At 44.8% G+C, this 21,505-nt stretch overlaps 1 protein-coding gene across 1 annotated transcript in view; it reads left to right on the forward strand.

The window, feature by feature from the left end:
* LOC123995573 (kinesin-like protein KIF13B) overlaps positions 1-21,505 on the forward strand; it is an 89,239-nt gene that overhangs the window by 62,418 nt on the left and 5,316 nt on the right. The window contains 9 exon segments of the mRNA XM_046299203.1: positions 1,048-1,174; positions 5,948-6,003; positions 7,164-7,285; positions 13,980-14,156; positions 14,736-14,828; positions 16,331-16,573; positions 17,964-18,107; positions 18,482-18,541; positions 20,415-20,526. Of these exon segments, the coding sequence (XP_046155159.1) occupies positions 1,048-1,174; positions 5,948-6,003; positions 7,164-7,285; positions 13,980-14,156; positions 14,736-14,828; positions 16,331-16,573; positions 17,964-18,107; positions 18,482-18,541; positions 20,415-20,526 (1,134 nt within the window).

Consider the following 21,505-nt stretch of genomic DNA (forward strand, 5'->3'; position numbering starts at 1 on the left):
TGTTTTACAGTTAAAATACTATTAATAATGAGTGTTTTACAGTTAAATAGTATTGATAATGAGTGTTTTACAGTTAAATAGTATTGATAATGAGTGTTTTACAGTTAAATAGTATTGATAATGAGTGTTTTACAGTTAAATAGTATTGATAATGAGTTTTACAGTTAAATAGTATTGATAATTAGTTTTACAGTTAAATAGTATTGATGATGAGTGTTTTACAGTTAAATAGTATTGATAATGAGTGTTTTACAGTTAAATAGTATTAATAATGAGTGTTTTACAGTTAAATAGTATTGATAATGAGTGTTTTACAGTTAAAATAGTATTGATAATGAGTGTTTTACAGTTAAATAGTATTAATAATGAGTGTTTTACAGTTAAATAGTATTGATAATGAGTGTTTTACAGTTAAATAGTATTAATAATGAGTGTTTTACAGTTAAATAGTATTGATGATGAGTGTTTTACAGTTAAATAGTATTGATAATGAGTGTTTTACAGTTAAATAGTATTGATAATGAGTGTTTTACAGTTAAATAGTATTGATAATGAGTGTTTTACAGTTAAATACTATTAATAATGAGTGTTTTACAGTTAAATAGTATTGATAATGAGTGTTTTACAGTTAAATACTATTAATAATGAGTGTTTTACAGTTAAATACTATTAATAATGAGTGTTTTACAGTTAAATAGTATTAATAATGAGTGTTTTACAGTTAAATAGTATTGATAATGAGTGTTTTACAGTTAAAATAGTATTGATGAGTGTTTTACAGTTAAATAGTATTGATAATGAGTGTTTTACAGTTAAAATAGTATTGATAATGAGTGTTATACAGTTAAAATAGTATTGATGAGTGTTATACAGTTAAAATAGTATTGATGAGTGTTTTACAGTTAAATAGTATTGATAATGAGTGTTTTACAGTTAAAATAGTATTGATGAGTGTTTTACAGTAAAATAGTATTGATAATGAGTGTTATACAGTTAAATCGTATTGATAATGAGTGTTATGCAGCTAAAATAGTATTATGTTTGTAGATAAGTCAGAGGATGACGTGGAGAGGGAGGCCCAGCTGTTAGAGTGGCGTTTGACCCTGACAGAGGAACGTAACGCTGTCCTGTTACCTTCGGCTGGTAGCGGGATCCCTGGAGCCCCCGCTGAGAGGTAAAGGGGGTGTGTGTGTGTCCGTGTGTTTGTTCACATGCCCGTAATTGTTAATAACCCCATCTGCAACCACCAGACTATATGTAAAAATCTGAGGCCTGCACCCGACCCGCTAATATAGAAAATACGCTGCCACAGTCAGAGATACCGGAACATTCTTTTTGACTGGGTGCAGGAACCATTTCTTTTTTCAAGCCTAATGTTTCTGCTTATAATTTCCGACAATTTGGTTGCTATTTGTTGGTCAACTTGTCTATAATTTAGATTTTCAACCTGTCCCTGACCTGGTCTGTAAAACCAATTTGTTTCAAGCAGACCACCATAGTCCCTGTGCCCAAGAACACCAAGGTAACCTGTCTAAATGAGTATCGCTCCGTAGCACATCCATTAAATGGGTTTGAAAGGCTGGTCATGGCTCATGTCAACGCCATCATCCCAGACACCCCTAGACCAACTCCAATTCGCATACCGCCCCAAAACAATCCACAGATGATGCAATATCTCCTCCACACTGCTCTCATACACCTGGACTAAATGAATACCTATGTAAGAATCAATCAAATATATTCATAAAGCCCTTTTTACATCAGCTGATGTCACAAAGTGCTGTACAGAAACCCAGCCTAAAACCCCAAACAGCAAGCAATGCAGGTGTAGAAGCACGGTGGCTAGGAAAAACTCCCTAGAAAGGCAGGAACCTAGGAAGAAACCTAGAGAGGAACCAGGCTATGAGGGGTGGCCAGTCCTCTTCTGGCTGTGCAGAATGCTGTTCATTGACTACAGCCCAGCATTCAACACCGTTGTCCCCTCCAAGCTCATCACCAAGCTGGGACACTGGAACTGAACCCCTCCCTCTGAAACTTGATCCTGGACTTCCTGATGGGCCGTCCCCAGGCGGTGTTGGTAGTCAACAACACATCTGCCACGCTAACCATCAACACCGGGTCCCTTCAGGGATGCGTGCTTAGTCCCCTGCTGTACTCCCTGTTCACCCACGACTGCATGGCCTCGCACGACTCCAACAACATTAAAATTAAGTTTGCTGATGACACAACAATGGGTCGTCTGATCACGACGATGATGAGACAGCCTTGGTGACAACAACCTCTTGTCTCAACGTCAGCAAGACAAAGGAGCTGATTGGGGACTACAGAAAACGGAGAGGCGAGCACCCCCCCCCCGTCCACATTAATAGAACTTTAAGCTCTCGAGCAGCTGTAGTGGAGCTGCTTGAGAGCTTAAAGTTCCGTGTCCACCTCAATAAGAAATTGAAAATCTTCGGCATGTGTCCTCAGGTCCTCAACAAGTTGTACAGCTGCACCATCGAGAGCATCTTGACTGGCTGCAGCATCAAATCAAATCAAATTTTATTTGTCACATACACATGGTTAGCAGATGTTAATGCGAGTGTAGCGAAGTGCTTGTGCTTCTAATTCTGACCATGCAGTAATAGCTAACAAGTAATCTAACCTAACTATTTCACAACAACTACCTTATACACACAAGTGTAAAGGAATGAATAAGAATATGTACATAAAAAACATGAATGAGTGATGGCCGAACGGCATGATGCAGTAGATGGTATAGAGTACAGTATATACATATTTTGTGTCTTTACTCTCATTAAACTGAAGACTTATAGTTTTGATCAAATATTCTCTGTAATTAGTATTACGCGATTAGACTGGTTAATCATGTAAATGTAATTAACTAGGAAGTCGGGGCACCAAGCAAAATATTCAAATTACAAAGTTATAATTTCCTAAAATAACTTTTCAGATATTTTTTCTGATCAATTAGTCTTCGAATTAATTAATTATTTACTTTACCTCACGTTAGTCTCATTCCAAACGTCGTAAATTGTTGGTTATCTGCACGAACCCAGTCTTCATTGAGTCATCCATACATCAATTGTCTTAAATTATTTATTTATTACTAAGTAATTCACAGAAATGCATTACCAAACAGTAAATATAGTTACATGAAATGATAGGAGAATGTGCCCCTAGTGGGCTGAACCGGCATGGCGGCTTGTTAGACAAAAGGGGAAGTCGGGGTCGACTAAGAAGTCACTACAGAGTTAATAATTCTAACAATTGAAATGCTAATACTTTACATATGAACGCTCACTCATTCGGGAACAATTGCAATCGATCAATATATTTACGCTCAGTGTGTCATCTTGATTGTTGGTGAAAAGTTTGCTTCTTTTGTAGAATTTTCCGTCTCTTTCCCTCTCTCGGTTGTGGTAAGAGGGGATAGTTCAGAGTGACATTCGTTATAGAATGGATGTTTTTTGGCGGTTGTCGTTCTTCGCGTTCAATGATACCGAATTCCTAGCTGCAGACTAGTAATCAATATCAAAGACTTGTTCTTATTCTGCCGGTATCAATAGTCTAAGAGTTTAACCGCGTGGTATGGTTAAAAGATTCAGCAATGGTCTACAACCTTTGTCCCTCCTAATGGAGAAAAACATGGTCTGCAACCTTTACTCTCGTAATTGAGGTCAGCTCGGTCTGCTGATTGAAAACCCGAGTAGGGGTTTTATTCGGAAGAGCCGAAAAGGGCTGTCCCAGGATGTCTGACCCTAACTGGGCTCAGGGGTGGTCCTCTGATTTATTTCAAATCAAAAGGGAATTGTATTTTTCTTCATGAAACAGTCCAAAATCATATTACACATTTATACAAACAGTATCATACTAACTCATTCATCTTATACAACAATTAGATGTAAACCTCATATCTGAGGCTATTCTATAAACAGCGTTATGGTAATGTGGCCGCACCGTCTCCCATGAGCTTCCCCAAGTTGTACCAAACGGACCAGTTCAGAGCTGGATTCTTTACCGGTCTTTTATACTTTCTCCGGAACATGAAATTTTTCGGACCTCAAGTTCTGTGAGGTGGAAGGATTTCCCTTATTCTCCATGAAAATCTACTCTCTCTATACTGTGTGTTCATGAGGAGACCTTCAGGAATTTACAACGTCTCTCTGACCACAGCAACCAAGTTGAAGGAGGCAAGGGGGAGGCAGGGAGAGGGGGATGGGCTTGCTATACCCAAAGAGGCCAACGTCATGACACATGAGATGAGTAATGTAGAGTATGTAAGCATTATATAAAGTGGCATTGTTTAAAGTGGCTAGTGATGTTACTTACCCTACATTATTCATCTCATGTGCATATGTATATACTGTACTCTACAACATCGACTGCATCCTTATGTAACACATGTATCACTAGCCACTTTAACTATGCCACTTTGTTTACTTTGTCTACACACTCATCTCATATGTATATACTGTACTCGATACCATCTACTGTATGCTGCTCTGTACCATCACTCATTCATATATCCTTATGTACATGTTCCTTATCCCCTTACACTGTGTATAAGACAGTAGTTTTGGAATTGTTAGTTAGATTACTTGTTGGTTATCACTGCATTGTCGGAACTAGAAGCACAAGCATTTCGCTACACTCGCATTAACATCTGCTAACCATGTGTATGTGACAAATAAAATTTGATTTGATTTGATACATTTATTACATACATTTTGTCCTTATTAAAGTGGCTAGAGATGAATCAGTATGTTGGCAGCAGCCACTCAATGTTAGTGATGGCTGTTTTAACAGTCTGATGGCCTTGAGATAGAAGCTGTTTTTCAGTCTCTCGGTACCAGCTTTGATGCACCTGTACAGACATCGCCTTCTGGATGATAGCGGGGTGAACAGGCAGTGGCTCGGGTGGTTGTTGTACTTGATGATCTTTATGGCCTTCCTGTGACATCGGGTGGTGCAGGTGTCCTGGAGGGCAGGTAGTTTGCCCCCCGGTGATGCGTTGTGCAGACTTCACTACCCTCTGTGGAGAGCCTTACGGTTGTGGGAGGAGCAGTTGCCGTACCAGGCGGTGATACAACCTGGTATACGACATGCCATATTTCAAGTCCCACGTCCCTGACTGTTGAATTTTATAGCGACTCACAATCATCACACACAACAGCTTTCCAAACGTTAGACTACTGTTATGACCCCTCCTTCTATTGATGTTCAACTCTCCCACTTTTCTCTTATTCAATTCAACTGATGTTGATCCACTGAGACAAAAAGGACAATGTTCCCTTACTTTGTCTGCTGGTGTGTATTTGGAGCTGTACCGTGAGGCCCGGAATCTGAGACTTAAGTCCAGATAAGAATAACGAAAGAACCTCAATTTCTTTTGAAATTAACCTTTTATTTAACCTTATTTACATTGACGGCCTACCAGGGAACAGTGCCTGCCTTGTTCAGGAGCAGAACAATATATTCTTACCTTGTCAGCTCAGGGGATTCGATCCAGCAACCTTTCTGCTACTGGCCCAACACTCTAGGCTACCTGTCGCCTCTCAAAGTAGCCTATAGATGTGACTTGTCTTTATTTAACCCGCCCGCCACAGTATTTCATGACCCTAAACCTGCCCACCCTGCAGATAAAGGGAGAGGGGAGATACCTAGTCAGTTGTACAACTGAAGTCAGCAGGGAACGGGGGGCTGCCTTAATCGACATCCACGGCACCTGGGGAACAGTGGGTTAACTGCCTTGCTCAGGGGCAGAACAACAGATTTTTACCTTGTCAGCTTGGGGTTTCGATCCAGCAACCTTTCGGTTACTGACCCAACGCTGTAACCACTTGGCTACCACAGGGACTGCGGGTTGTGAGTGAACCCGCGCATCACTAGCGTGCGTGTTGGAGCTGTGTGCGCTCAGTGTTCTGATTTGCCTATTTCCCCACAGAGATCCTGTTCCTGGGATGGAGGCACACATTCCTGTTCTCTTCCTGGACCTCAGTGGTATGTTCCGTCGTTCCTTCTGTCCTCCCCTATCTTCACCATCATCAGTGGTATGTTCCGTTGTGTCTTCTGTCCTCCCCTATCTTCACCATCATCAGTGGTATGTTCCGTTGTGTCTTCTGTCCTCCCCTATCTTCACCATCATCAGTGGTATGTTCCGTTGTGTCTTCTGTCCTCCCCTATCTTCACCATCATCAGTGGTATGTTCCGTTGTGTCTTCTGTCCTCCCCTATTTTCACCATCACCAGTGGTATGTTTCATCTGTCCTCCCCTATTTTCACCATCATCAGTGGTATGTTTCGTTCCTTCTGTCCTCCCCTATCTTCACCATCACCAGTGGTATGTTCCGTTGTGTCTTCTGTCCTCCCCTATCTTCACCATCAGTGGTATGTTCCGTTATTCCTTCTGTCCTCCCCTTTCTTCACTATCACCAGTGGTATGTTCCGTTGTTCCTTCTGTCCTCCCCTATCTTCACCAGTGGTATGTTCCGTTGTTCCTTCTGTCCTCCCCTATCTTCACCATCATCAGTGGTATGTTCCGTTGTGTCTTCTGTCCTCCCCTATCTTCACCATCACCAGTGGTATGTTCCATCTGTCCTCCCCTATTTTCACCATCATCAGTGGTATGTTCCGTTCCTTCTGTCCTCCCCTATCTTCACCATCACCAGTGGTATGTTCCTTTGTGTCTTCTGTCCTCCCATCTTCATCATCAGTGGTATGTTCCTTTGTGTCTTCTGTCCTCCCCTATCTTCACCATCACCAGTGGTATGTTCCATCTGTCCTCCCCTATTTTCACCATCATCAGTGGTATGTTCCGTTCCTTCTGTCCTCCCCTCCTCCCCTATCTTCACCATCACCAGTGGTATGTTCCGTTGTGTCTTCTGTCCTCCACTATCTTCACCATCATCAGTGGTATGTTCCGTTGTGTCTTCTGTCCTCCCCTATCTTCACCATCATCAGTGGTATGTTCCGTTGTGTCTTCTGTCCTCCCCTATCTTCACCATCATCAGTGGTATGTTCCGTTCGTTCTGTCCTCCCCTCCCCTATCTTCACCAGTGGTATGTTCCGTTGTGTCTTCTGTCCTCCCCTATCTTCACTATCATCAGTGGTATGTTCCATTGTTCCTCTATCTTACCCCCCCCCTCTCTTCTCGCCCTCCAGCTGATGATTTCCAGGATAACCTATCTGCTCCACTGGCTGGGGGTCTAGATGCCATGCTTAACCAGGAGGATGAGGATGCGTTTTTTGACTTGCACATCGTCAAGCACTACGATGGAGGAGAGGTGAGGACCATAGAGAGACAATCACACAAACACAGCATTGTGGGCTTTGTCACACCCAACCTCACACTTAACACCTTTTTATCAATCCTCTCGTCTAAAAACATATACAAGCTCAGATCCCAGTCCTGTTTTCTGCTAACAGTCATGAACATTAGAACAGACTGTGGGGGGGGGGGGGGTGTTTTCACTACTCTGCCCACTGGCCTTGGAATTCCCTCCAAGCCAAGCTAAAACTACAGGACCTGGTGTCCCTGGAGGAGTTCTGGCCTCGGAATCCCCTCCAAGCCAAGCTAAAACTACAGGACCTGGTGTCCCTGGAGGAGTTCAAAGGACAAATAGATTAACAGGTTGTTGGTATGTAGTTGGTTCTAGTTGTCGCCCGATGGTACTAGTCGTGTTGCCTTATGGAAGGAAGGATAATGTAATAATAATAATAATAATAATAATGTCTCACTTGAAGCATTTTGAATAGTGATGGGTGACAAAAGCATACAGATACATCTCCCAAGTATACATTTTTTAAATGATAATATACACTGCCGTTCAAAAGTTTGGGGTCACTTGGAAATGTCCTTGTTTTTAAAAGAAAATCAATTGTTTTGTCCATTTAAAATAGAATCAAATTGATCAGAAATACAGTGTAGACATTGTTAATGTTATAAATGACTATTTCAGCTGGAAATGGCAGATTAAAAAAAATATATATATATTTTTTTTTAATCGAATATCTACATAGGCGTACAGAGGCTCATTGTCAGCAACCATCACTCCTGTGTTCCAATGGCACGTTGTGTTAGCTAATCCAAGTTTATCATTTTAAAAGGCTAATTGATCATTAGAAAACCCTTTTGCAATTATGTTAGCACAGCTGAAAACTGTTGTTCTGATTAAAGAAGCAATAAAACTGGCCTTTAGACTAGTTGAGTATCTGGAGCATCAGCATTTGTGGGTTCGATTACAGGCTCAAAATGGCCAGAAACAAATAACTTTCTTCTGAAATTCTTGTTCTGAGAAATGCATTTTTTTTCCCCATGCGAGAAATCGCCAACACTGTGTACTACTCCCTTCACAGAAGGGGAGGCCCCAGTGCACATCTGAGCAAGAGTACAAATACATTGATGTTTAGTTTGAGAAACAGACGCCTTACAAGTCCTCAACTGGCAGCTTCATTAAATAGTACCCACAAAACACCAGTCTCAACGTCAACAGTGAAGAGGTGACTCCAGGATGCTGGCCTTCTAGACACAGTTGCAAAGAAAAAGCCATATCTCAGGCTGGCCAATAAAAATAATAGATTAAGATGGGCAAAAGAACACAGACACTGGACAGAGGATCTCTGTCTAGAAGGCCAGCATCCCAGAGTCGTCTCTTCACTGTTGACGTTGAGACTGGTGTTTCGCGGGTGCTATTTAATGAAGTTGCTTTCAAAAATAAGGACATTTCTAAGTGACCCCAAACTTTTGAACGGTAGAGTATATCGATTTCATAATTGTTTTGGTACTGTAGGTAGCGTTACTTTGCACTAGTCGGCTGTACCTGGGCCAAAATTCAGGTATTTTTAAAATCTTATAATATATGCCATTTAGCAGACGCTTTTATCCAAAGCTACTTACAGTCATGTGTGCATACATTCTACGTATGGGTGGTCCCGGGGATCGAACCCACTACCCTGGCGTTACAAGCGCCATGCTCTACCAACTGAGCTACAGAAGGATCTTATATGTTAACCTCAGTCTTCTTTTTAAATAAGACGGAGGTTTACATTTTTATTTCCTCGACTGATGGAAGCACGTTTTCTCATGCTTTTCCTTGTCTCTCTGCAACAGATAGGGTGAACTGAACAATATGTTTAACATCAAATTGCAAACAAAATCGCAGTATCAAATCTGAAGACACATAGAATTGTGAGAACTGCGCCTAATTATCTTGGTAATGTTGTATCTCGAGGTCCCTGGCCTCCCTGGCCCCTCCCTGCCCCCTCCCTGCCCCCTCCCTGGCCCCTCCCTGGCCCCTCCCTGGCCTCCCTGGCCCCTCCCTGGCCTCCCTGGCCCCTCCCCCACCCTGATCTTAATACTGGAGGGTCTTTTGACATATATTGCGCTCTGTTTTTTCAGACTTTTGTGTTGTTCTTAACTGATATGCTACTTTTATATTGATGCACAGTATGACTGTCTGGTGGCCTTCATGTGACTGTCTGTCTGGTGGCCGTCATGTGACTGTCTGTCTGGTGGCCGTCATGTGACTGTCTGTCTGATGACTGTCTGTCTGGTGCATGTGACTGTCTGTCTGGTGGCCGTCATGTGACTGTCTGTCTGGTGGCCGTGATGTGACTGTCTGTCTGGTGGCCGTCATGTGACTGTCTGTCTGGTGGACGTCATGTGACTGTCTGACTGGTGGACGTCTGGTGACTGTCTGACTGGTGGACGTCATGTGACTGTCTGACTGGTGACTGTCTGTCTGGTGGACGTCATGTGACTGTCTGTCTGGTGTGACTGTCTGTCTGGCGGACGTCATGTGACTGTCTGTCTGGCGTCATGTGACTGTCTGTCTGGCGGACGTCATGTGACTGTCTGTCTGGCGGCCGTCATGTGACATGTGACTGTCTGTCTGGCGGCCGTCATGTGACTCTGTCTGTCTGGCGGCCGTCATGTGACTCTGTCTGTCTGGCGGCCGTCATGTGACTGTCTGTCTGGCGGCCGTCATGTGACTGTCTGTCTGGTGGCCGTCATGTGACTGTCTGTCTGGCCGGTGTGTTTACGGACATATTCAATCAATCCCTATACCAGTCTGCTGTTCCCACATGCTTCAAGAGGGCCACCATTGTTCCTGTTCCCAAGAAAGCTAAGGTAACTGAGCTAAACGACTACCGCCCCGTAGCACTCACTTCCGTCATCATGAAGTGCTTTGAGAGACTAGTCAAGGACCATATCACCTCCACCCTACCTGACACCCTAGACCCACTCCAATTTGCTTACCGCCCAAATAGGTCCACAGACGATGCAATCTCAACCACACTGCACACTGCCCTAACCCACCTGGACAAGAGGAATACCTATGTGAGAATGCTGTTCATCGACTACAGCTCGGCATTCAACACCATAGTACCCTCCAAGCTCGTCATCAAGCTCGAGACCCTGGGTCTCGACCCCGCCCTGTGCAACTGGGTACTGGACTTCCTGACGGGCCGCCCCCAGGTGGTGAGGGTAGGCAACAACATCTCCTCCCTGCTGATCCTCAACACGGGGGCCCCACAAGGGTGCGTTCTGAGCCCTCTCCTGTACTCCCTGTTCACCCACGACTGCGTGGCCACGCACGCCTCCAACTCAATCATCAAGTTTGCGGGCGACACAACAGTGGTAGGCTTGATTACCAACAACGACGAGACAGCCTACAGGGAGGAGGTGAGGGCCCTCGGAGTGTGGTGTCAGGAAAATAACCTCACACTCAACGTCAACAAAACTAAGGAGATGATTGTGGACTTCAGGAAACAGCAGAGGGAACACCCCCCTATCCACATCGATGGAACAGTAGTGGAGAGGGTAGCTAGTTTTAAGTTCCTCGGCATACACATCACAGACAAACTGAATTGGTCCACTCACACTGACAGCGTCGTGAAGAAGGCGCAGCAGCGCCTATTCAACCTCAGGAGGCTGAAGAAATTTGGCTTGTCACCAAAAGCACTCACAAACTTCTACAGATGCACAATCGAGAGCATCCTGGCGGGCTGTATCACCGCCTGGTACGGCAACTGCTCCGCCCTCAACCGTAAGGCTCTCCAGAGGGTAGTGAGGACTGCACAACGCATCACCGGGGGCAAACTACCTGCCCTCCAGGACACCTACACCACCCGTTGTTACAGGAAGGCCATAAAGATCATCAAGGACATCAACCACCCGAACCACTGCCTGTTCACCCCGCTATCATCCAGAAGGCGAGGTCAGTACAGGTGCATCAAAGCTGGGACCGAGAGACTGAAAAACAGCTTCTATCTCAAGGCCATCAGACTGTTAAACAGCCACCACTAACACTGAGTGGCTGCTGCCAACACACTGTCATTGACACTGACCCAACTCCAGCCATTTTAATAATGGGAATTGATGGGAAATGATGTAAATATATCACTAGCCACTTTAAACTATGCTACCTTATATAATGTTACTTACCCTACATTATTCATCTCATATGCATATGTATATACTGTACTCTACATCATCGACTGCATCCTTATGTAACACATGTATCACTAGCCACTTTACTATGCCACTTTGTTTACTTTGTCTACACACTCATCTCATATGTATATACTGTACTCGATACCATCTACTGTATGCTGCTCTGTACCATCACTCATTCATATATCCTTATGTACATGTTCCTTATCCCCACACTGTGTATAAGACAGTAGTTTTGGAATTGTTAGTTAGATTACTTGTTGGTTATCACTGCATTGTCGGAACTAGAAGCACAAGCATTTCGCTACACTCGCATTAACATCTGCTAACCATGTGTATGTGACAAATAAAATTTGATTTGATTTTTGTCTGGTGGCCGTCATGTGACTGTCTGTCTGGTGGCCGTCATGTGACTGTCTGTCTGGTGGCCGTCATGTGACTGTCTGTCTGGAACTGACTTGTTGAGGCTGCTGTCTTGGTCAAGGTCTCTCAGCGAGACTAACCTGGTTAAAGAAAGGTTGAATTAAAACACTGGTTTGGACTTGTTAGGTTTATTGTGATGGTCACAGGACAATATTTTGAGAACCATTGCTTTTCAATGCTTGTTCTAGCAAACCAAATATACACTTTTATATCCCTGGAGCTCTACTCCAGCAAACCAAGTGTACACTTTTCTATCCCTGGAACCCTACTCCAGCAAACCAAGTGTACACTTTTCTATCCCTGGAACCCTACTCCAGCAAACCAAGTGTACACTTTTCTATCCCTGGAGCTCTACTCCAGCAAACCAAGTGTACACTTTTCTATCCCTGGAACCCTACTCCAGCAAACCAATGTTGTGGAAATTCTTACACACAAGGACACTCAAAGTCCATCTTAAATGAATAATTTGTCGGTGTACTGGAGAGGTTCCAACCAACTCAATGCACCATAGTACAGAAAACTCTCCCGGGGCTGTCCCACCTGTTGTCCTATACACTACCGGTCAAAAGTTTTAGAACACCTACTCATTCAAAGGTTTTTCTATGTTTGTACTGTTTTCTACATTGTAGAATAATAGTGAAGACATCAAAACTACTAAATAACACATATGGAATCATGTAGTAACCAAAAAAAACAACTCAAAATATATATTTTATATTCTTCAAATTGCCACCCTTTGCCTTGATGACAGCTTTGCACACTTTTGGCATTCTCTCAACCAGCTTCATGAGGTAGTCACCTGGAATGCATTTCAATTAACAAGTGTGCCTTGTTAAAAGTTCATTTGTGGAATTTCTTTCCTTAATGCGTTTGAGCCAATCAGTTGTGTTATGACAAGATAGGGGGTGGTATACAGAATATAGCCCTATTTGGTAAAAGACCAAGTCCATATTATGGCAAAAGAGCTCAAATAAGCAAAGAGAAACGTCAGTCCATCATGACTTTAAGACATGAAGGTCAGGCAATCCAGAAAATGTCAAGAAGTTTCTTGAAGTGCAGTCGCAAAACCATCAAACGCTATGATGAAACTGTCTCTGACGAGGACCACAACAGGAAAGGAAGACGTGAAGGACCGAGACTGGTTCATACCACGTGACGGACCGAGACTGGTTCATAGCATGTGACGGACCGAGACTGGTTCATAGCATGTGACGGACCGAGACTGGTTCATAGCATGTGACGGACCGAGACTGGTTCATAGCATGTGACGGACCGAGACTGGTTCATAGCATGTGACGGACCGAGACTGGGACCGAGACTGGTTCATAGCATGTGACGGACCGAGACTGGTTCATAGCAGCATGAGACTGGTTCATAGCATGGACGGACCGAGACTGGTTCATAGCATGTGACGGACCGAGACTGGTTCATAGCATGTGACGGACTGGTTCGAGACTGGTTCATAGCATGTGACGGACCGAGACTGGTTCATAGCATGACTGGTTCATAGCGGACCGAGACTGGTTCATAGCATGTGACGGACCGAGACTGGTTCATAGCACGGACCGAGACTGGTTCATAGCATGTGACGGACCGAGACTGGTTTAGCATGTAGCATAGCATGTGACGGACCGAGACTGGTTCATAGCATGTGACGGACCGAGACTGGTTCATAGCACGGACCGAGACTGGTTCATAGCATGTGACGGACCGAGACTGGTTCATAGCATGTGACGGACCGAGACTGGTTCATAGCATGTGACGGACCGAGACTGGTTCATAGCATGTGACGGACCGAGACTGGTTCATAGCATGTGACGGACCGAGACCTCTTTCTTCTTTCTAAGCTGAGATCTTGAAACTGAGATATCTTTCTTTTGTTCTCAAAACACGGTCGTTCGTTCTCAAAACAACGTCTGGTCCTCTTGCCAGCTACTGATAGGTGTGAATTGTACAGTCAGCCACTTGCAAGAACATAGAAATTGGTTTATAGAACAGCACATAAATAGAATATAGAAATGAGTTATAAGAATAGCTCAAACATTACAATTTCCCTTATACCAAGTACACACTTTTATACACCTTATCTCACCTCCCAGGTTGGTGCAGAGGCGTCGTGGGACTCTACGGTACATAACTGTCCCCAGCTGAGTCGCAGTGTGTCAGCTGACCTCAGGGTGTACCTGATCGTCAGGGTCGTAGTTCAGCTCTCTCACCCTGCTAACATGCACCTGGTCCTCCGAAAACGAATCTGTGTCAACCTAGCTGGACGACAGGTAGAAAGGAGAGACACACATCACACAAACACACGCACACACACACAGACACACACACACACACACACACACACACACACACACGCACAGACACGCACACGCGCACAGACACGCACACAGACACACACACACAGACACACACACACAGACACACAGACACACAGACACACAGACACACACACACACACACACACACACACACACACACACACACACACACACACACACACACACACACACACACACACACACACACACACACACACACACACACACACACAGACACACACACAGACACACACGCACACACAGACACAGGCACACACACACACACACACACACACACACACACACACACACACACACACACACACACACACCGGACATACAGGTCAGAAACCTGCTCAGTAAGTTGCTCCTCCTGTAACATACAGCTGTACATGTTTTTTTAGCATTCATTTAAAAAGATTCTTTATTCATTTCTGGGTATAATTATTAGTATCCAGCCTATAGCAATGGTTTTGTATGATGTAACGACATTGGCTATAGTTTGGTTTTAATATCATGGTAATATATCAGGGTTGGGGTCAGAGTCTGTTGAAGAGGATGTCTCATCGTAGCACCATCCCTGGTTGTGGAGTCACCTTCGAGATCGTCTCCAACATCCCTGGGGTGAGCGAGGAACTATCGGTGCAAGCATGGCACCCATAAGCTATTCTATCTCAGTTTGCCAATCTCCGTATGCAATATCTATGGCAGTGAGCTGACCAGTCTCTCTGCCAGTGAGCTGACCAGTCTTTCTGCCAGTGAGCTGACCAGTCTTTCTGCCAGTGAGCTGACCAGTCTCTCTGCCAGTGAGCTGACCAGTCTCTCTGCCAGTGAGCTGACCAGTCTCTCTGCCAGTGAGCTGACCAGTCTCTCTGCCAGTGAGCTGACCAGTCTCTCTGCCAGTGAGCTGACCAGTCTCTCTGCCAGTGAGCTGACCAGTCTCTCTGCCAGTGAGCTGACCAGTCTCTCTGCCAGTGAGCTGACCAGTCTCTCTGCCAGTGAGCTGACCAGTCTCTCTGCCAGTGAGCCAGTCTCTCTGCCAGTCAGTCTCTCTGCCAGTGAGCTGACCAGTCTCTCTGCCAGTGAGCTGACCAGTCTCTCTGCCAGTGAGCTGACCAGTCTCTCTGCCAGTGAGCTGACCAGTCTCTCTGCCAGTGAGCTGACCAGTCCCTCTGCCAGTGAGCTGACCAGTCTCTCTGCCAGTGAGCTGACCAGTCTCTCTGCCAGTGAGCTGACCAGTCTCTCTGCCAGTGAGCTGACCAGTCTCTCTGCCAGTGAGCTGACCAGTCTCTCTGCCAGTGAGCTGACCAGTCTCTCTGCCAGTGAGCTGACCAGTCTCTCTGCCAGTGAGCTGACCAGTCTCTCTGCCAGTGAGCTGACCAGTCTCTCTGCCAGTGAGCTGACCAGTCTCTCTGCCAGTGAGCTGACCAGTCTCTCTGCCAGTGAGCTGACCAGTCTCTCTGCCAGTGAGCTGACCAGTGAGCTGCCAGTCTCTCTGCCAGTGAGCTGACCAGTCAGTCTCTGCCAGTGAGCTGACCAGTCTCTCTGCCAGTGAGCTGACCAGTCTGCCAGTCTGCAGTGAGCTGACCAGTGAGCTGACCAGTCTCTCTGCCAGTGAGCTGACCAGTCTCTCTGCCAGTGAGCTGACCAGTCTCTCTGCCAGTGAGCTGACCAGTCTCTGCCAGTGAGCTGACCAGTCTCTCTGCCAGTGAGCTGACCAGTCTCTCTGCCAGTGAGCTGACCAGTCTCTCTGCCAGTGAGCTGACCAGTCTCTCTGCCAGTGAGCTGACCAGTCTCTCTGCCAGTGAGCTGACCAGTCTCTCTGCCAGTGAGCTGACCAGTCTCTCTGCCAGTGAGCTGACCAGTCTCTCTGCCAGTGAGCTGACCAGTGATTTCTCTGCCAGTGAGCTGCCAGTTTTACTGTGAAGCTGGTCCTCTGCCAGTGAAGAAAGACTGTGAGTTTGACCAGGTCTGCCAGTGAGCTGACCAGTCTCTCTGAAGGACCATAGCTTGCCAGGATCAGTCTCTTCCAAAAGGCCAGTGAGCTGATCTAAGTGACCAGTCTCTCTGCCAGTGAGCTGAGTGAGCTGACCTCCTCCTGAGCTGACCTCCTCCTCCTCCTCCAGCATGTCCAGGGTCCAGAGGACAGAGAGATGCTGGCCAGACTAGCAGCCAGTGTTGATGTTCAGGATGTCCAGTCAGGGGACAGTGAGGCTGCCATAGAGAAGTACCTCCGCAGTGTCCTGGCTGTAGAGAATATAGTCTCTCTGCCTGGACCGACTGAGCTGACCAGTCTCTCTGCCAGTGAGCTGACCAGTCTCTCTGCCAGTGAGCTCCACATCTCTGCCAGTGAGCTGACCAGTCTCTCTGCCAGTGAGCACACACACAGACAACACGCACACACACAATAGTACATATACTCAAGTCGTACGTAACATAAACCGTGTGTCTGTGTCTTTGTGTGTCTGTGTCTATGTGTGTCTGTGTCTATGTGTGTCTGTGTCTATGTGTGTCTGTGTCTTGTGTGTCTGTGTCTTTGTCTGTCTGTCTTTATCTGTCTGTCTTTGTCTTTGTGTGTCTTTGTCTGTCTGTGTCTTTGTGTGTCTGTGTCTATGTGTGTCTTTGTGTGTCTGTGTCTTTGTGTGTCTGTGTCTTTGTGTGTCTGTGTCTTTGTGTGTCTGTGTCTGTGTCTTTGTGTGTCTGTGTCTTTGTGTGTCTGTGTCTTTGTGTGTCTGTGTCTTTGTGTGTCTGTGTCTATGTGTGTCTTTGTGTGTCTGTGTCTGTGTGTCTGTGTCTATGTGTGTCTGTGTCTTTGTCTGTCTGTCTTTATCTCTCTGTCTTTGTCTTTGTGTGTCTTTGTCTGTCTGTGTCTTTGTCTGTCTGTGTCTTTGTGTGTCTGTGTCTATGTGTGTCTGTGTTGTGTGTCTGTGTCTTTGTGTGTCTGTGTCTTTGTGTGTCTGTGTCTTTGTGTGTCTGTGTCTTTGTGTCTGTCTGTGTCTTTGTGTCTTTGTCTGTGTCTTTGTCTGTCTTTGTCTGTCTTTGTCTGTGTCTGTGTCTTTGTGTCTTTGTCTGTCTGTGTCTTTGTCTGTCTGTGTCTTTGTCTGTCTGTGTCTTTGTGTTTCTTTGTGTGTCTTTGTCTGTCTTAGTCTGTCTTTGTCTGTGTCTGTGTCTTTGTGTCTTTGTCTGTCTGTGTCTGTGTCTTTGTCTGTCTGTGTCTTTGTCTGTCTGTGTCTGTGTGTGGGTCTGTGTGTGTCTGTGTGTGTCTGTGTCTGGGTCTGTGTGGGTCTGTGTGTGTCTGGGTCTGTGTGTGTCTGTGTGTGTCTGTGTCTGTCTGTGTGTCTGTGTCTGTCTGTGTGTGTGTCTGTGTGTGTCTGTGTGTCTGTCTGTGTGTGTCTGTGTGTGTCTGTGTGTCTGTGTGTCTGTCTGTGTCTGTCTGTGTGTCTGTCTGTGTGTCTGTGTGTGTGTCTGTGTGTGTCTGTCTGTCTGTGTCTGTGTGGGTCTGTGTGTGTCTGTGTGTGTCTGTGTGTGTCTGGGTGGGTCTGTGTCTGGGTCTGTGTGTGTCTGTGTGTGTCTGGGTGGGTCTGTGTCTGGGTCTGTGTGTGGGTCTGTCTGTGTCTGTGTGTGTCTGGGTGTCTGTCTGTGGGTCTGTGTGGGTCTGTGTGTGTCTGTGTGTGTCTGTCTGGGTGTCTGTCTGTGGGTCTGTGTGTGTCTGTGTGGGTCTGTGTGTGTCTGTGTGTGTCTGTGTGTCTGTGTGTGTGTCTGTGTGGGTCTGTGTGTGTCTGTGTCTGTGTGTCTGTGTGTCTGTGTGTCTGTGTGTCTGTGCAGGAAGTAGCAGTGAAGGAGAAGTTGTCTGTCAAGGCCAAGTCTCCAAGTCGTGCTCTCAGCTCTCCTAACGTGAACCGGGTAAGAATCTACATCACATGGTCTCCCTATCGTTCACTGATTACTCCAACCCATAACATCCTGCCTGTAACTGATTGGTCAACTGAGGCGTTCAAATCAAATGTATTTATAAAGCCCTTTTTTACATCAGCTGATATCTCAAAGTGCTGTACAGAAACCCAGCTTAAAACCCCAAAACAGCAAGCGATGCAGGTGTAGAAGCACCTGCATAAGCTATTCTCATCAATTATTCCATGCCTATTTCTAGAAAATATTAACTTATTTTAGAATTTTGTCTTTAGTTAGTTAGTTAGTTAGTTAACCAGTAACACCTACGACAGCCTGTCCTAGTAACATGTTCCATGCTGATCTCACTCTGGTTTCAACCACCTTAGCTGTCAAGATCCTGGAGCAGACAGGATCTGTCCTCCAATCACAGGCTAGATGACAACAAGGTGAGACTTTAACCAACGTCCTTATTGTTTTCAATGACTTACCTTGATAAATGTGTTTTTATTGAGTTTGAGTTTATTTTAATTTTTTTAGAGGGACAGTGCACATTAATCAACGTTTCAGTAAAAGTGCCGGTTTTAGCCAGCCGGCTAATTTTCAACCGCAGTCCCTGGGCAGGTTATTAAAAACAATTAAAATATAGACAATCATTGAGCAGTGAGCACACACAGAGCAACATAGGACAAGCAAGATGTAGCATACAGACAGAGCAACACAGAACAAAAAGCAGCAAGACAAATTTCAAAAAAGCAACAAAGTGTTTCCACACCTCACAAGCTACAGACAACAGACAACATGGAAAGCGGCAACACACAGCTAGGGACCATGATCACAAATCTGATTGACCTTTAGCCATGTCTTCATGCATTTTGTGAAAGTGTGATAGGTGGTGCAGTTATATGTGTCTGAAGGCAGTGTATTCCAGACATGGGAAGCTCTCACAGAGAAAGCAGATTTACTGAAGGTGCTTATCCTTAAGGGAACTAACTATACAGTCACCTTTCATTAGGGGTTCACAGCAAAGCTATAGTTATTCTCTAGTTTAATCATTTTTGTTGACATGGTCAAATAACTCGAGCGTAGATTGGTAACTTATTTTTTCTAACTTGACACACAGAAACTAGTGGCCATGAATAACTTTGGTCTAAAATAATGGCACTGATTCGGGCCTGAATTGGGCTGCTGTTCTGTTCTGCCAAACCTATTGCCGACCCCTGCTGTATTCTATTCTAGTGGGGATAGGAGGGGGGGGGGGCAAATTTTATCTCGCTTAGGGCGGCAGAACGTACAAGACTGTTCTGCCGCCCTACATTTTTCGGGTGAGTGTGCACACAAGGTCCCGTATTGGGAAGAAATTCAATTGACTTTCACCCCGCTTATCAAATATTCCCTAATAAAGTCACTGCATCTTTAGATGACTGCACCAGACCAGTTGGTGGCACTATAGAGCTCATTGAACCCAGACCAGTTGGTGGCGCTGTAGAGATCATTGACCCCAGACCAGTTGGTGGCACTATAGAGCTCATTGAACCCAGACCAGTTGGTGGCGCTGTAGAGGTCATTGACCCCAGACCAGTTGGTGGCGCTGTAGAGATCATTGACCCCAGACCAGTTGGTGGCTGCTATAGAGATCATTGACCCCAGACCAGTTGGTGGCGCTGTAGAGATCATTGACCCCAGATCAGTTGGTGGCGCTATAGAGATCATTGACCCCAGACCAGTTGGTGGCGCTGTAGAGATCATTGACCCCAGACCAGTTGGTGGCGCTATAGAGCTCATTGACCCCAGACCAGTTGGTGGCGCTGTAGAGATCATTGACCCCAGACCAGTTGGTGGCGCTGTAGAGATCATTGACCCCCAGACCAGTTGGTGGCGCTATAGAGATCATTGACCCCCAGACCAGTTGGTGGCGCTATAGGATACCAGAGCATTAACTCTTGATCAAGTGGACTTTGTGTCTCATGCAAATGAATGTTAGGTTTATATTATGCAAACGAACAATGTGAAATAGTTCCTACATTGTAGTACTTGTTTTGTTATCCAACTGATCTTGTGTCCTTTTTGTCATTCTGTGAACAACTGTTCAATGCTGCTCGCAGCTATATTTTCAGTTTGAAATGCATATAGACTTCCTCATGCACACAGCCCATATTTTCAGCCCCTAGTTTCACCTATAGTTTCATTTGATTATGAAGCAGAATTGACAACATAAGATAAACCGTTTGAACAATTACAAAAAAATCATTGTTGTTACAACAATACTGTAAAAAATATCTAAGAATATATGTAGATAATGTCTGCTTCTCGTCTCCTCAGGGCTGGTCAGAGAGTAACCAGGACCTGTCAGTGTTCTCTCCACCGTCCAACTCCAGACGCACCCTGCCTAGCTCCGCTCCGCCTCTGGCCCAGAACATCCACCCTGAGACGTGTGAGAACAACCAACAACGCCTCTGTTATGTCAGGGCTAATGATCGCTACCGCTAACCGTTTCTTCAGTTAGAACTGTCACTAGTGCTGCTCATCTATTGGTTCATCTATCAGATCTGTCTTCTGTTTCTATGGTTTCATCTGTTGTTTCATCTAGCAGATCTGTCTTCTGTTTCTATGGTTTCATCTATCAGATCTGTCTTCTGTTTCTATGGTTACATCTGTTGGTTCATCTATCAGATCTGTCTTCTGTTTCTATGGTTTCATCTGTTGGTTAATCTATCAGATCTGTCTTCTGTTTCTATGGTTACATCTGTTGGTTCATCTATCAGATCTGTCTTCTGTTTCTATGGTTTCATCTGTTTGTTCATCTATCAGATCTGTCTTCTGTTTCTATGGTTTCATCTGTTGGTTCATCTATCAGATCTGTCTTCTGTTTCTATGGTTTCATCTATCAGATCTGTCTTCTGTTTCTATGGTTTCATCTGTTGGTTCATCTATCAGATCTGTCTTCTGTTTCTATGGTTTCATCTATCAGATCTGTCTTCTGTTTCTATGGTTTCATCTGTTGGTTCATCTATCAGATCTGTCTTCTGTTTCTATGGTTTCATCTATCAGATCTGTCTTCTGTTTCTATGGTTTCATCTGTTGGTTCATCTATCAGATCTGTCTTCTGTTTCTATGGTTTCATCTATCAGATCTGTCTTCTGTTTCTATGGTTTCATCTGTTGGTTCATCTATCAGATCTGTCTTCTGTTTCTATGGTTACATCTGTTGGTTCAGCTATCAGATCTGTCTTCTGTTTCTATGGTTTCATCTGTTGGTTCATCTATCAGATCTGTCTTCTGTTTCTATGGTTTCATCTATCAGATCTGTCTTCTGTTTCTATGGTTTCATCTGTTGGTTCATCTATCAGATCTGTCTTCTGTTTCTATGGTTTCATCTATCAGATCTGTCTTCTGTTTCTATGGTTTCATCTG

Source organism: Oncorhynchus gorbuscha, linkage group LG14 (genome assembly GCF_021184085.1).
Source record: "Oncorhynchus gorbuscha isolate QuinsamMale2020 ecotype Even-year linkage group LG14, OgorEven_v1.0, whole genome shotgun sequence".
In the NCBI taxonomy this organism is placed as follows: Eukaryota; Metazoa; Chordata; class Actinopteri; order Salmoniformes; family Salmonidae; genus Oncorhynchus; species Oncorhynchus gorbuscha.